At 45.1% G+C, this 13585-nt stretch overlaps 1 protein-coding gene across 2 annotated transcripts in view; it reads right to left on the bottom strand.

Moving 5' to 3' along the window:
• Positions 1-3734, bottom strand: part of TAF3 (TATA-box binding protein associated factor 3) — a 251817-nt gene extending 248083 nt beyond the window's left edge. For both annotated transcript variants that reach the window (XM_063926823.1, XM_063926824.1), the window contains exon 1: positions 3379-3734. In XM_063926823.1, coding sequence (XP_063782893.1) covers positions 3379-3544 — 166 coding nt within the window. In that variant the 5' untranslated portion in view covers positions 3545-3734. The remainder of the gene's footprint in view (positions 1-3378) is intronic.
• Positions 3735-13585: the final 9851 nt, after the last annotated feature.

Genomic DNA, 13585 nt, shown 5'->3' with positions numbered 1-13585 from the left:
CCTTCGTGGGAAGCTGCCCGCGGGGTCTCCATGAATATTTTGTCGGGCGGCTACTTGGTCAAACCGACATTCGTTTTGTCAAATTCTACAAGTTTGACACTTTTACGGCCTCTGCATCACTGTTTGGCCGAGCAGTTTTTACAGGACTCTCAGCGCTTTCCCACCCGTTTTTGGGAGCTCTGGGACGTCCCCATTGTAACTACACTCCAGTGGCCCCTAGTGGATGAAGGAGAAATCAGGATTTTGGTACTTACCGATAAATCCCTTTCTCCGATTCCACAGGGGCCACTGGACGCCCGCCCAGCGCTGTTCCTCCTGGTTTTTTGCTTAACGGTTTGCAGATCACCATATGACTGCTTGTTGAGTTCAGGCTAGCCTGGTTTTTGTCAGGTTCTGTTCCAGGTTTAGTTTGGGTTCGCCTGGTTTACAGGGCATCGCTAACCTCCTCTACCTTAAGGTTTGTTTATTACAGCTCTCCTCGGGCACAGTTTTACGTAGACTGGCTTGGAGGGGAGATAGTAGGGGAGGAGCTAGCCACAGTGTGAGAATTTTTAAAGTGCCAGCTCCCAATTACTACCTACTATTTCCCATTGTAACTACACTCCAGTGGCCCCTGTGGAATCGGAGAAAGGGATTTATCGGTAAGTACCAAAATCCTGATTTAATACACAAAGTTAATAAAAATATTGTATTAAATGACCTTCAGGCTGTGTGTACAAGGTGTATTTGAAACATACATGAATTGTGTGAATGTACACACACTTTGTTTAATGCACAAATTTACAAAAAATATTGTCTACAATGACCTTCAGGCTGTGTGTTTAAGGTGTATATGTAACATAAATACATTCTGTGCTTAGATTTATGTCCCAACACCATGATATCTCATTATGGTATGCAATTATTCCAAAATACGGAAAAATACCATATCCAAAATACCTCTGGTCCCAAGCATTTTGGATAAGGGATACTCAACCTGTACTAACAAAATGATTAAATACCATAATAAATGAGTCTTACTGATAGCAGGGGTGTATTGACTAAAGCATGTTGCCCATAGCTACCAGGTTCTACTAGTATCTGATTGGTACCCCCTTGAATCTAATAACAGCTGTATAAATTCAAGGTAACCCTACACCAAGTAATCAAGCCAATTTGGTGCAAGTTCCTGAAAGAAAGGTTGTATAATGAAACTCGCATACGTAACACAAATACGTGTGGGTTTATGGTTATGGTTGAAAAATTATACCAAGCAAACATTTTTCACTAAATTAAAAAGTCTTTCTAGACAGAAAAATAAACATTTTTCTGAGTTTTTATACAAGTTTGTAAAAAGTTGAAACACACACTTAACACTCATCAGCAAGTTCCAAAACCACTCTTCCATCAATACAACACCTCCAGGTACTGGTCCCACATTATGTAACCCACTATTGAGGTTTTTAGACAACTTCCCCTGAAAAATTAAAAAAAAATTATTTGCCTAGTTATGATATTTAAAACTCTTAAAGTGCAAGATTATTCATTAGGAAATGTGAACCAGAGGTTTAACACTGGGCCCCAACTTTTTTACCTTAACAAAGATCTTCCCTAACTTTCCACCTACTCATAGAATACTATGCTAAAAAATTTGAATTTCATCTAGAAAAATAATGCGAATTTGAAATTGGATTGCAAATGTAAATCGGAGTGAGTTCAGCTCGCAGAACCCAACTCGCACGTAATTGGATTGACCTGCAAGTGTTACATTTACATGACTAAAGGCCCATACACACTGGACGATTTTGAGCTGAAAGCAGCTCACTTTTGGTGTGTTGAGCTGCTTTCAGCTCAAAGCCGCCCAGTGTGTATGCCCCGGCGATGAGCGTTGATGCGCGCTCCCGCTTCATCGCCAGTGGCAGACGTTTATTTGCTGGTATCGCCAGCAGATGAACGGCAGGGTAAGCGGCTTTCCATAGCGCCCTGCTATGGAAAGCCGTTAACCCCAGCTGACATCGTTGGACAGGGGGCAAAATAGCTCAGTGTGTATGCCCCGGCGATGAGCACTGATGCACGCTCCATCGCTGGCGGCCGCCGTTCATCTACTGGTATTACTAGTAGATGAACGGCGGGGTGAGCAGCTTTCCATAGCGTCCTGCTATGGAAAGCTGCTCACCCCCGCTGACATCGCTGGGCAGGAGGGAAAATCGCTCAGTGTGTATGCACTGAGCACTTTTCAGCCAAGCAATGTCAGCGATCATCACTGTGCATACACGCTGGGCGAAAACGCTGTTGCCGGCGTTTAAATGCCACAGCAAATCGCACCGTACGTCCTTAATTGAATACCATACCTAAAACACATTAGAGATGTTTATTTACAACTGGCATGACAAACACTATAAAGAAGCCAATAGTCAGTGAATGTTGTAGCTATGTTGCAGTTTAAGTTTTATTTTTTATTTCATAATGTGAAAACAATAAACAAGTGTTTCTTCAGTGCTGGGTCTGTGACCAGTCAGCTACTGATTCAACATACCAACATAAGATACTGGGAAACATGTTTCATTCTATTTATAAATATCTGATTAAATATTGTTGCAAACTAATAGACTATACAGCTAGTAGCAATTCTTGGTGGTGCCATCTATAACATTCCACTGAAATTCTAAAGAAAAACAAAAAACAGCTGTTAATAACGGAACGGATAACTTGTTAAGTAAATAACTAGTTTTGTTTCACCCAAAGGGGAGGATGTATTAAGTAATTAAACCTTCCAAAGAGTGAATTTGTACATAGTAACCAATACACTTCCAAAGATTTTATTAAATACATTCTATAGAATCCGATTGGTCGCCATGGGCAACTTCTCCATTCCGTATAATAACCTCTCCCCTAAAATCTCTACACTTTATCCGAGGATGGATGTCAGCAACTTCATATCTAGGTGTAAAGGGTTGTCTCAAACTGTACAGCAACTAGAATCTTGTTTCAGCATAAACCATCATTATATTTCATGACCTAAGTTATGAAGTGCGGCTGCCAAGCTAGTCTACAGTAACTGAAATCACATGGAACTTTACATGTCCTGTTGAGAAATACCGTATTACGTTCATGTTTCTGGTCATATGATGCCTATTCAGACTGCACATCATCTTATTAGGACTACCCTACAGTAGCAGCAGCAATATGAGGCCCGGGGGCCACTGTGTGCAGAACGCTACTGTAACATGTGATCGGTAATAACAATACACACGGAGGGCGATCAGTGTTGTGTGATTGTGCATTATAGCATACAGTGTGTGCAGCAGCCGGCAGGTAGCCAGACATCACACACTGGCTGCCCTCCCTATACACACAGGTGCGGGGCACAGCTGGCAGCACGCAGCGCAGGGTACTCACACAGCTCGGAGTAGCGATGGGCTCCCCGGCACAGCTGCTGCAGGTACCGGTGCAGGACATCGGTGAGCAGGTCGCAGGCGGTCACCTGCACGGAGTCCCAACCCAGGGACTGGCAGATCTGCGCCACCGACACTCGCAGCAGCGAGCGCGAGTAGCTCTCACACATCCCGGCTTATCCGGCTCCCATCACCCTCGCAGCAGTCTCCGTCTCCCGGCTACCCGCACGGACCCGTCCGCGCTCTTACTACCGACGCCATCTTGGCCTTTCCTTTCCTTGCTACTGCTCAGGCTCAGCAGAGGCTGCAGGCTGTGCCAATCCATTGCAGAGCGCATCGATCTGGTAACTTCCGCTCACAATCTGTAGCTCGGAAATCAACCATTGGCAAAAGGGGGAGGAGTTATAGTGATGCGGCGCTACCTTGGGGCGTTCATTTTCCGCCATATTTGTATTGGGAACCAATCGCCATATTCACTTTTGGCCGCCGCCTGGGCATGGTATATTTTACTAATCGCCTCCACTTGTCGGCTGTTCTGGCCGCGGGTTTTAAAAATGCTACAATTATAATCACAGCGCTCCTGGGTTTGTAGTTATTATTATTATTATTATTATTATTATGAACTTCTTAAATCCCGACGCATAGTAAATATACCCCTAAATGAAAGAGACAGGTTCATAGAGATGGCTATCGATGGTTGCTATTGATTGTGTCAAAGGTAGGGATGGAAATCGGAATCCGATGGTTTGCAACCATCGATGTTTTCAATCCGATGGGAATACTTTTTCCATCGAATTGCGGAAATCCGATGGTTGCCACTTGCCAGCCATCAGATGCAGCTCTCTGATGCCCATCTGATAGCTGGCTGTTATTTTTCAGCTGCGGACACACGGAAGTGGTACCCATAACTCATTTAGGGCCAGGGTTGCCAACTTTCTGGCTCTGGGGGGGAAGCAGCCAGCTCGGCACAGCTGGGGGAGGGCGGGTGTGATGTCACATGGGGGCGTGACTGGTGCGTTGCTAAGTAGCTGAGGCAGCACAGGGGGCGTGGAGCTTGCGGTCACGTCGCTATGGACACGCCCCCGCTATACAGTGCCAATATTACAGGCGGTATCCGCACTCTGGGTCGACACCACTTAGGTTGACACCCATTGGTCGACAGTGGCTAGGTCAACACTAGAAATATGTCGACACGGCCATTAGGTCGGCATGTGCAAAGCTATAACTGCTTCTGCGCATGCACAAAGTCTAACCATTGTGATGGTACTACCATCTGATGGTTGCAATGTGGTGGTTAGTGTCATCGCTTTGCTGGATTTGATGTTGGAAGCCCAGTAACCATCCCAGTCAACAGTGATAACAATGGCACTTAAACAATCTATGGTGAACCATCGATGGTTTGCACCACTTGGCGGCCACCGCTGGCAGGTGTAGACCGGGTCGCGGGCCAATAAAAAAAATAAAAAAAACAAGAGTAGGGCTTAGTGGGTAGCCGGGGCCGAGATCTGTGCAGGTAAAAAGAAAATATTTGGCTCTACTCAGCCATCGATGGCAGATAACAATTGGCTTTCTGTCATCAATGGCAACACCATCGACCATCGGCAACTATCAACGATCAATGGCCATCCCTAGTGAGGCTGCACATAGGTCAGTGCTGTCATGTGACTCAGCTGCAGATTGCTCATAGCCCGCTGTCCGCCCCCCCCCCCCCCCCCCTGTATTCCCACAGTCCCTCATTATGACAGCCGACCTCTCCCCCCTCCAGCAGCGGCCGCAGTCACTTTTATCTCTGCCCCTTGTCTGTCCCTATCTCCGGGAGAGGAGGCAGCAGCAGCCCCTCGTCTCTGCCCTGCTCTCCCAGCACCTTCCATCCTCCTCAAGTGTCTCATCTTCTCTGCTCCCTACAGCAGCCGGCTTCTATGGAACTACAAGTGCCAGCAGGAGCTTGATGGGCATGCTGGCAGGACAGCATACATAGCTGGGTCAGTTGGGTTCATTCCGAGTTGATCGCTCGCTAGTAACTTTTTGCAGCGCTGCGATCAGGTTAATTTTCGGCAAAACTGCGCATGCGTATTAACCGCATTGCGCAGGCGCGTCATACGGGTACAAAGCGGATCGGTGCTGGGCAATGGATTTAGCAAATAATCCATTCGCACAGCCGATCGCAAGGTGATTGACAGAAAGAGGGCATTTGTGGGTGCCAACTGACCGTTTTCTGGGAGTGTTTGCAAAAACACAGGCATGTTGAAGCGTTTGCAAGGCGGGTGTCTGACGTCAATTCCACGACCAAAAAGACTGAAGTGATCACAGCGGCTGAGTAAGTCCAGAGCTACTCAGAAACTGCAAAAAAAAAATTGTGCAGTCGGCTGCAAAAGCGTTCGCACACTTGCAAAGCTAAAATACACTCCCCAATAGGCGGCGACTATCTGATCAACTCGGAATGACCCCCTGTATGTGAGGGATAAGCAGAAGGCAAGCTTTGTGTTAGCACAGAAGTAACACGTGTGTGTGATACACTGTATGACATGTGCTGCAGCACATCTAAGGCATGCACTTGCTGTATTCCGGGCCCCTGCAGCCTCTGTCTGTAATACAGATGTTTGGGCAACGACAAAGAGGACAATGAGACGCATCCATGTGTATTTCCTTTTCCTTCCTTACCAATACGTCCTTTCTGGGATTGGGTAATAACCTCAACGGTCCAGACTCCGGAACGTTGGAACGGCGCCCTGCAGCAAACGTTTTCTGGAGTTTGTAGTGCTCGACAACGTCTGGAGAGGAGGATGTGTCTGTGACAGCTGTGACTCCTCCAACTATGGATTTGATATTGGAAGCCCAGTAACCATCCCAGTCAACAGTGATAACAATGGCACTTAAACAATCTATGGTGAACCATCGATGGTTTGCACCACTTGGCGGCCACCGCTGGCAGGTGTAGATCTGGTCGTGGGCCAATAAATAAACAAAAACGGTTAGGGCTTAGTGGGTAGCCGGGTGCTAAGATCTGTGCAGGTAACAATACAGAAAAATATTTGGCTCTACTCAGCCATCGATGGCAAAGAACAATTGGCTTTTTGTCATCAATGGCAACACCATCGACCATCGGCAACTATCGACGGTCAATGGCCATCTCTAGTGAGGCTGCACATAGGTCAGTGCTGTCATGTGACTCAGCTGCAGATTGCTGGGAGCAGCTCCATAGCCCGCTGACCGCCCCCCCTCCCCTGTATTCCCACAGTCCCTATGACAGCCGACCTCTCTTCCATCCAGCAGCGGCTGCAGTCACTTTTATCTCTGCCCATTGTCTGTCCCTATCCCCGGGAGAGGAGGCAGCAGCAGCCCCTCCTCTCTGCCCTGCTCTCCCAGCACCTTCTCTCCTCCTCCAGTGTCTCATCTTCACTGTTCCCTACAGCAGCCGGCTTCTATGGAACTACAAGTGCCAGCATGAGCGAGATGGGCAGGCTGGCGGGTCAGCACACATAGCTGGGTCGGTATATGAGGGATAAGCAGAAGGCAGGCTTTGTGGGGGGTGTTATTTTTAGTTTTTAAACTTTTTTTATCCCAATTTTTTAAAATGCACCCCCTTGCGATATTGCTTCGCTCGCCATGCTTCGGGCTCAGGGGATTCATGGCTCGCTTTGCTCACCACAATGTTACTAAAGGTAGTAGTTTGTGACATGGATAGTACATTTGTTGAACTGTACTTGTGGCATGGGTAGTAAATGCAGCAAATGTTGAAAAAACCCTAATAAACATGTGTCAGTCATATGGTGTCGACCTTTTAACCCTGTCAATCTTTTTAATGTTGACCTTTTGACCCTGTCAATGTTTTGTCTGTCGACCCTATGATGTCGACCTTTTAACTGACTATCAACCACCTCCCCCTGCAGTGAAATATAATGAGGAGGGATAACACTGCTCCCAGCACACACTGATTTGTGGTATTATTATTATATAGGGAGCAGGGAACTGCAGTGATATATGATGAGGAGGGATAACGCCGCTCCCAGTACACAATGATTTGGGGTATTATTATTATATAGGAAGCAGGGAACTGCAGTGATATATGATGAGGAGGGATAACGCCGCTCCCAATACACAATGATTTGGGGTATTATTATTATATAGGAAGCAGGGAACTGCAGTGATATATGATGAGGAGGGATAACACTGCTCCCAGTACACAATGATTTGTGGTATTATTATATAGGGAGCAGGGAACTGCAGTGATATATGATGAGGAGGGATAACGCCGCTCCCAGTACACAATGATTTGGGGTATTATTATTATATAGGAAGCAGGGAACGGCAGTGATATATGATGAGGAGGGATACCACTGCTCCCGATAAAGCTAAATATTTATCGTATATAAAACACTTTAAGAGGTCTAAGAACACTGTACGCTATCTACGTAAGAAGTACCGTAAGGGTACGCAAGTTGCGTAACGATCGCTCAACCGTAGTCGAGACGCTCAAGCGTCACGTTCGCTTACGGCCCAGAGATCACAGGCAGGCACGCTATTGGCTGCCGACTAACGTAATGATTCGCTATAGCGTAGCGGACGCTCGGGACCACGAGGAGGTCACCAGCGGTGCAGACGCTTATAACGTTAAACCTTTATATCTATACCTTTAACAACGAAATATACAGTAAACCTTAGTGTGGTGACAGAGTGTAAGTGCAACCTGGTGTAACCTGATTAACTACAAAGCTGCTTGAGCGTCACCGACGCTCAGGGAATACTTAACACTATAAGAAATACACAGATACCTGGGCTTAGGGTCCAAAACCTATTATATGTATTATGACTATTATACTTGCAAAAGAATCACAGTACAAAGCATACACTACAATATAACATAGACTAACTAACCAGATAACTACACAGGAAATACAATACAATACAATTAAGGGAAAAATACGGGAGAAATAGAAGAGAGAGAGAGAGAGAGAGAGAGAGAAATGGCTCACAATAACATCAAGACAATATGATTGCGGAGAAACACTTACGCACAAGGGGAAACGATCGCATGCGCCTCGATATCCAGCTCCCGATTATCAGCAATGAGAACCGTTGAAGAGAGAGAGCTGGATACGGTCGGCCTGCCTATTTATGCCCCACACACAATACAATTCAATGGTCCCTACAATCTTATTGTTCATTGGACACAGGAATTCGGCTTCGCATTATAACAAAAGGTCATAGGTTGATTCATACAGGTGGGCTGTGACTATTTCCAACAGCTCAGGTGGGAGGGAAACTGGGTTTCCCGCCGCATGGGTAATAAAGTGCAAATAAAGTAAATGTTCATAAACTTCTTATGTCCATAACTATTCGCACGAGCGATTGATCTGCTTCAAACCAACACCGGAATATTTCTAATTAAATATTCTTCCGATGGATACTAAACACCACTGTATTACTCCTGTCTGACCCTTCGTATCAAACAAAGAGGGATTTCTCTGTTCATGAACATTCTATATTAACCAAACTTGCAGAATCTATCAAAGGGACCATGATCTACAAAATACATTATATAGTGAAAATATGTAATGATTGAGTCGCACGCTACGATCGCATAAACTCTACCGTAAATACGCATACCATGCGCCTGCGGGTGCCCGCGACTGTGAGTATGCGCACGTACGGGAGAGCGTACGCATGCGCAGCACGGACCTGTGTGAGGTGCAAATATGGTAGTGTGCATAGAGATATTTTTCTGACTTTGACACTCCCAGCACACACTGATTTGGGGTATTATTATTATATAGGGAGCAGGGAACGGCAGTGATATATGATGAGGAGGGATAACACTGCTCCCAGCACACACTGATTTGGGGTATTATTATATAGGAAGCAGGGAACGGCAGTGATATATGATGAGGAGGGATAACACTGCTCCCAGCACACACTGATTTGGGGTATTATTATTATATAGGGAGCAGGGAACGGCAGTGATATATGATGAGGAGGGATAACACTGCTCCCAGCACACACTGATTTGGGGTATTATTATATAGGAAGCAGGGAACGGCAGTGATATATGATGAGGAGGGATAACACTGCTCCCAGCACACACTGATTTGGGGTATTATTATTATATAGGAAGCAGGGAACTGCAGTGATATATGATGAGGAGGGATAACACTGCTCCCAGTACACAATGATTTGGGGTATTATTATATAGGAAGCAGGGAACGGCAGTGATATATGATGAGGAGGGATAACACTGCTCCCAGCACACACTGATTTGGGGTATTATTATTATATAGGGAGCAGGGAACTGCAGTGATATATGATGAGGAGGGATAACGCCGCTCCCAGTACACAATGATTTGGGGTATTATTATTATATAGGAAGCAGGGAACTGCAGTGATATATGATGAGGAGGGATAACGCCGCTCCCAGTACACAATGATTTGGGGTATTATTATTATATAGAAAGCAGGGAACTGCAGTGATATATGATGAGGAGGGATAACACTGCTCCCAGTACACAATGATTTGTGGTATTATTATATAGGGAGCAGGGAACTGCAGTGATATATGATGAGGAGGGATAACGCCGCTCCCAGTACAATGATTTGGGGTATTATTATTATATAGGAAGCAGTGATATATGATGAGGAGGGATAACACTGCTCCCAGCACACACTGATTTGGGGTATTATTATTATATAGGGAGCAGGGAACGGCAGTGATATATGATGAGGAGGGATAACACTGCTCCCAGCACACACTGATTTGGGGTATTATTATATAGGAAGCAGGGAACTGCAGTGATATATGATGAGGAGGGATAACACTGCTCCCAGTACACAATGATTTGGGGTATTATTATATAGGAAGCAGGGAACGGCAGTGATATATGATGAGGAGGGATAACACTGCTCCCAGCACACACTGACTTGGGGTATTATTATTATTATTATTATATAGGGAGCAGGGAACGGCAGTGATATATGATGAGGAGGGATAACACTGCTCCCAGCACACACTGATTTGGGGTATTATTATATAGGAAGCAGGGAACGGCAGTGATATATGAGGAGGAGGAATAACACCGCTCCCAGTACACAATGATTTGGGGTATTATTATTATATAGGAAGCAGGGAACTGCAGTGATATATGATGAGGAGGGATAACACTGCTCCCAGCACACACTGACTTGGGGTATTATTATATAGGAAGCAGGGAACGGCAGTGATATATGATGAGGAGGGATAACACTGCTCCCAGCACACACTGATTTGGGGTATTATTATATAGGAAGCAGGGAACGGCAGTGATATATGATGAGGAGGGATAACACTGCTCCCAGCACACACTGATTTGGGGTATTATTATTATATAGGGAGCAGGGAACGGCAGTGATATATGATGAGGAGGAATACTGCTCCCAGCACACACTGATTTGGGGTATTATTATATAGGAAGCAGGGAACGGCAGTGATATATGATGAGGAGGGATAACACTGCTCCCAGCACACACTGATTTGGGGTATTATTATTATATAGGAAGCAGGGAACTGCAGTGATATATGATGAGGAGGAATAACACCGTTCCCAGTACATAATGATTTGGGGTATTATTATTATATAGGAAGCAGGGAACTGCAGTGATATATGATGAGGAGGGATAACACTGCTCCCAGTACACAATGATTTGTGGTATTATTATATAGGGAGCAGGGAACTGCAGTGGTATATGATGAGGAGGGATAATGCCGATCCCAGTACACAATGATTTGGGGTATTATTATTATATAGGAAGCAGGGAACTGCAGTGATATATGATGAGGAGGGATAACACTGCTCCCAGCACACACTGACCTGGGGTATTATTATTATTATATAGGGAGCAGGGAACGGCAGTGATATATGATGAGGAGGGATAACACTGCTCCCAGCACACACTGATTTGGGGTATTATTATATAGGAAGCAGGGAACGGCAGTGATATATGATGAGGAGGAATAACATCGCTCCCAGTACACAATGATTTGGGGTATTATTATTATATAGGAAGCAGGGAACGGCAGTGATATATGATGAGGAGGGATAACACTGCTCCCAGCACACACTGATTTGGGGTATTATTATATAGGAAGCAGGGAACGGCAGTGATATATGATGAGGAGGAATAACATCGCTCCCAGTACACAATGATTTGGGGTATTATTATTATATAGGAAGCAGGGAACTGCAGTGATATATGATGAGGAGGGATAACACTGCTCCCAGTACACAATGATTTGTGGTATTATTATAAAGGGAGCAGGGAACTGCAGTGGTATATGATGAGGAGGGATAATGCCGATCCCAGTACACAATGATTTGGGGTATTATTATTATATAGGAAGCAGGGAACTGCAGTGATATATGATGAGGAGGGATAACACTGCTCCCAGTACACAATGATTTGTGGTATTATTATATAGGGAGCAGGGAACTGCAGTGGTATATGATGAGGAGGGATAATGCCGATCCCAGTACACAATGATTTGGGGTATTATTATTATATAGGAAGCAGGGAACTGCAGTGATATATGATGAGGAGGGATAACACTGCTCCCAGCACACACTGACTTGAGGTATTATTATTATTATATAGGGAGCAGGGAACGGCAGTGATATATGATTAGGAGGGATAACACTGCTCCCAGCACACACTGATTTGGGTTGTGGTTTTATATAGGGAGAAGGGGACTGCAGTGATATACTATGAGGTATAACACCGCTCCCAGCACACACTGATTTGGGGTATTATTATTATATAGAGACCAGGGAACTGCAGTGATATACGATGAGGCATAACACCGCTCCCAGCACACATTGATTTGGGGTATTATTATTATATAGCGAGTAGGGGACTGCATACCTCCTAACTGTCCCGATTATCGCAGGACAGTCCAGTTTTTTGGGTCTGTCCCGCTGTCCCTCCCGCGGTCCGCAGCGTCTGCTTAGTGCAAAGCAGAGCAGCGGTGAATAGACGCTGTGCGCATGCACACAGCGTCTATTCTCGGGAGCCAGAGGGACTGGTGGCTTGGCCAGCAGCTCACAAAGCACTGGCCATTCCCCCACTTTGACTAAAATGGGAGGGGTGGCCCGCGATAGCGGCATTTCCGTAAAGCCATGCCCCCTTTCCCATAAGTCACTCCCCCTTTTTCGGCGGCATGCGACTTTGCCGGGTGGGGGGGTCCCAATTTAGAAGATTCAGATGTTGGGAGGTATGGGACTCCAGTGATATATCACACGCTAATTTGTGGTATTCTTTTTAAATAGGGAGGTGGGGACTGCAGTGATATATGATGCAGGGAATAACACAGCTCCAAGCACACACTGATTTGTGGTATTATTATTTGGGGGAAGGGGACTGTACAGTGATATCTGATGAGGAATACAACCGCTCCCAGCACATACCATTATGGGATGTAGTTATTGCTTTTAAGGCGTTATAGGGGGAAAAAACATAGGAAAGGGAGAATGGGGGGAAAACTTTACTTTGCCTGGGGCACTTGGACCCCTAGATACACCCCTGCTTGTTTTGTTATTTGCTATTAACCTACTTTAGCAATATGTCCTGGATCATGAGCAATGGGTGCTGTTGATATTAGCGGTGTCCTGTTTTTGTTGTTGTTTTTTTTTTAGAAAATCTGTTTATTGTATTTTCAGAGCAAAACAGAAATAACATACAATATATATATAGAATATTATGGAAAGTCAATCCCATCAGAGATTGAGGATAAGTATATATCAAAACATAGCAAACAGGTTAGGCAACAGGAATAAAAAGACAATGTGAGACCAAGTCTGCCAAGAGTGAGGAAGGTTGAAAACAAGATAGAATAAAAGAAAGAAAAAAGAGGAGAGATAGAAGCGTAAAAGAGAGAGAAAGGAGCGTTAAAGTGGGAAGAGAGAATGAGGCGGTCGGTGTCTCCTAATCTTTGGAAAGGATTAAGGGAAGGTTACAAAATAGTTGATGGAATTTCTGCCTGAAAGTGGTTAGTCCAGGACGACCAAACCTTAATGAACATTAAGGGAGTGTCATGTAGAATTTAGGTAATTTTCTCAACCTTATAGGTAGACCAGACTGCATTAATTGTAGCTGTTAAGGAGGGTGGTAATGGTTGTTTCCACTGAGCAGCTATATGACATTTAGCAGCACTGAGAATGTGATTAATTTGTTTTTGAGTTGAGCGGGAG

This window comes from Pseudophryne corroboree, chromosome 6 (genome assembly GCF_028390025.1).
Source record: "Pseudophryne corroboree isolate aPseCor3 chromosome 6, aPseCor3.hap2, whole genome shotgun sequence".
In the NCBI taxonomy this organism is placed as follows: Eukaryota; Metazoa; Chordata; class Amphibia; order Anura; family Myobatrachidae; genus Pseudophryne; species Pseudophryne corroboree.
Note: the sequence above shows the minus strand (reverse complement) of the source record. Positions and strands in the feature narration are given on the sequence as shown.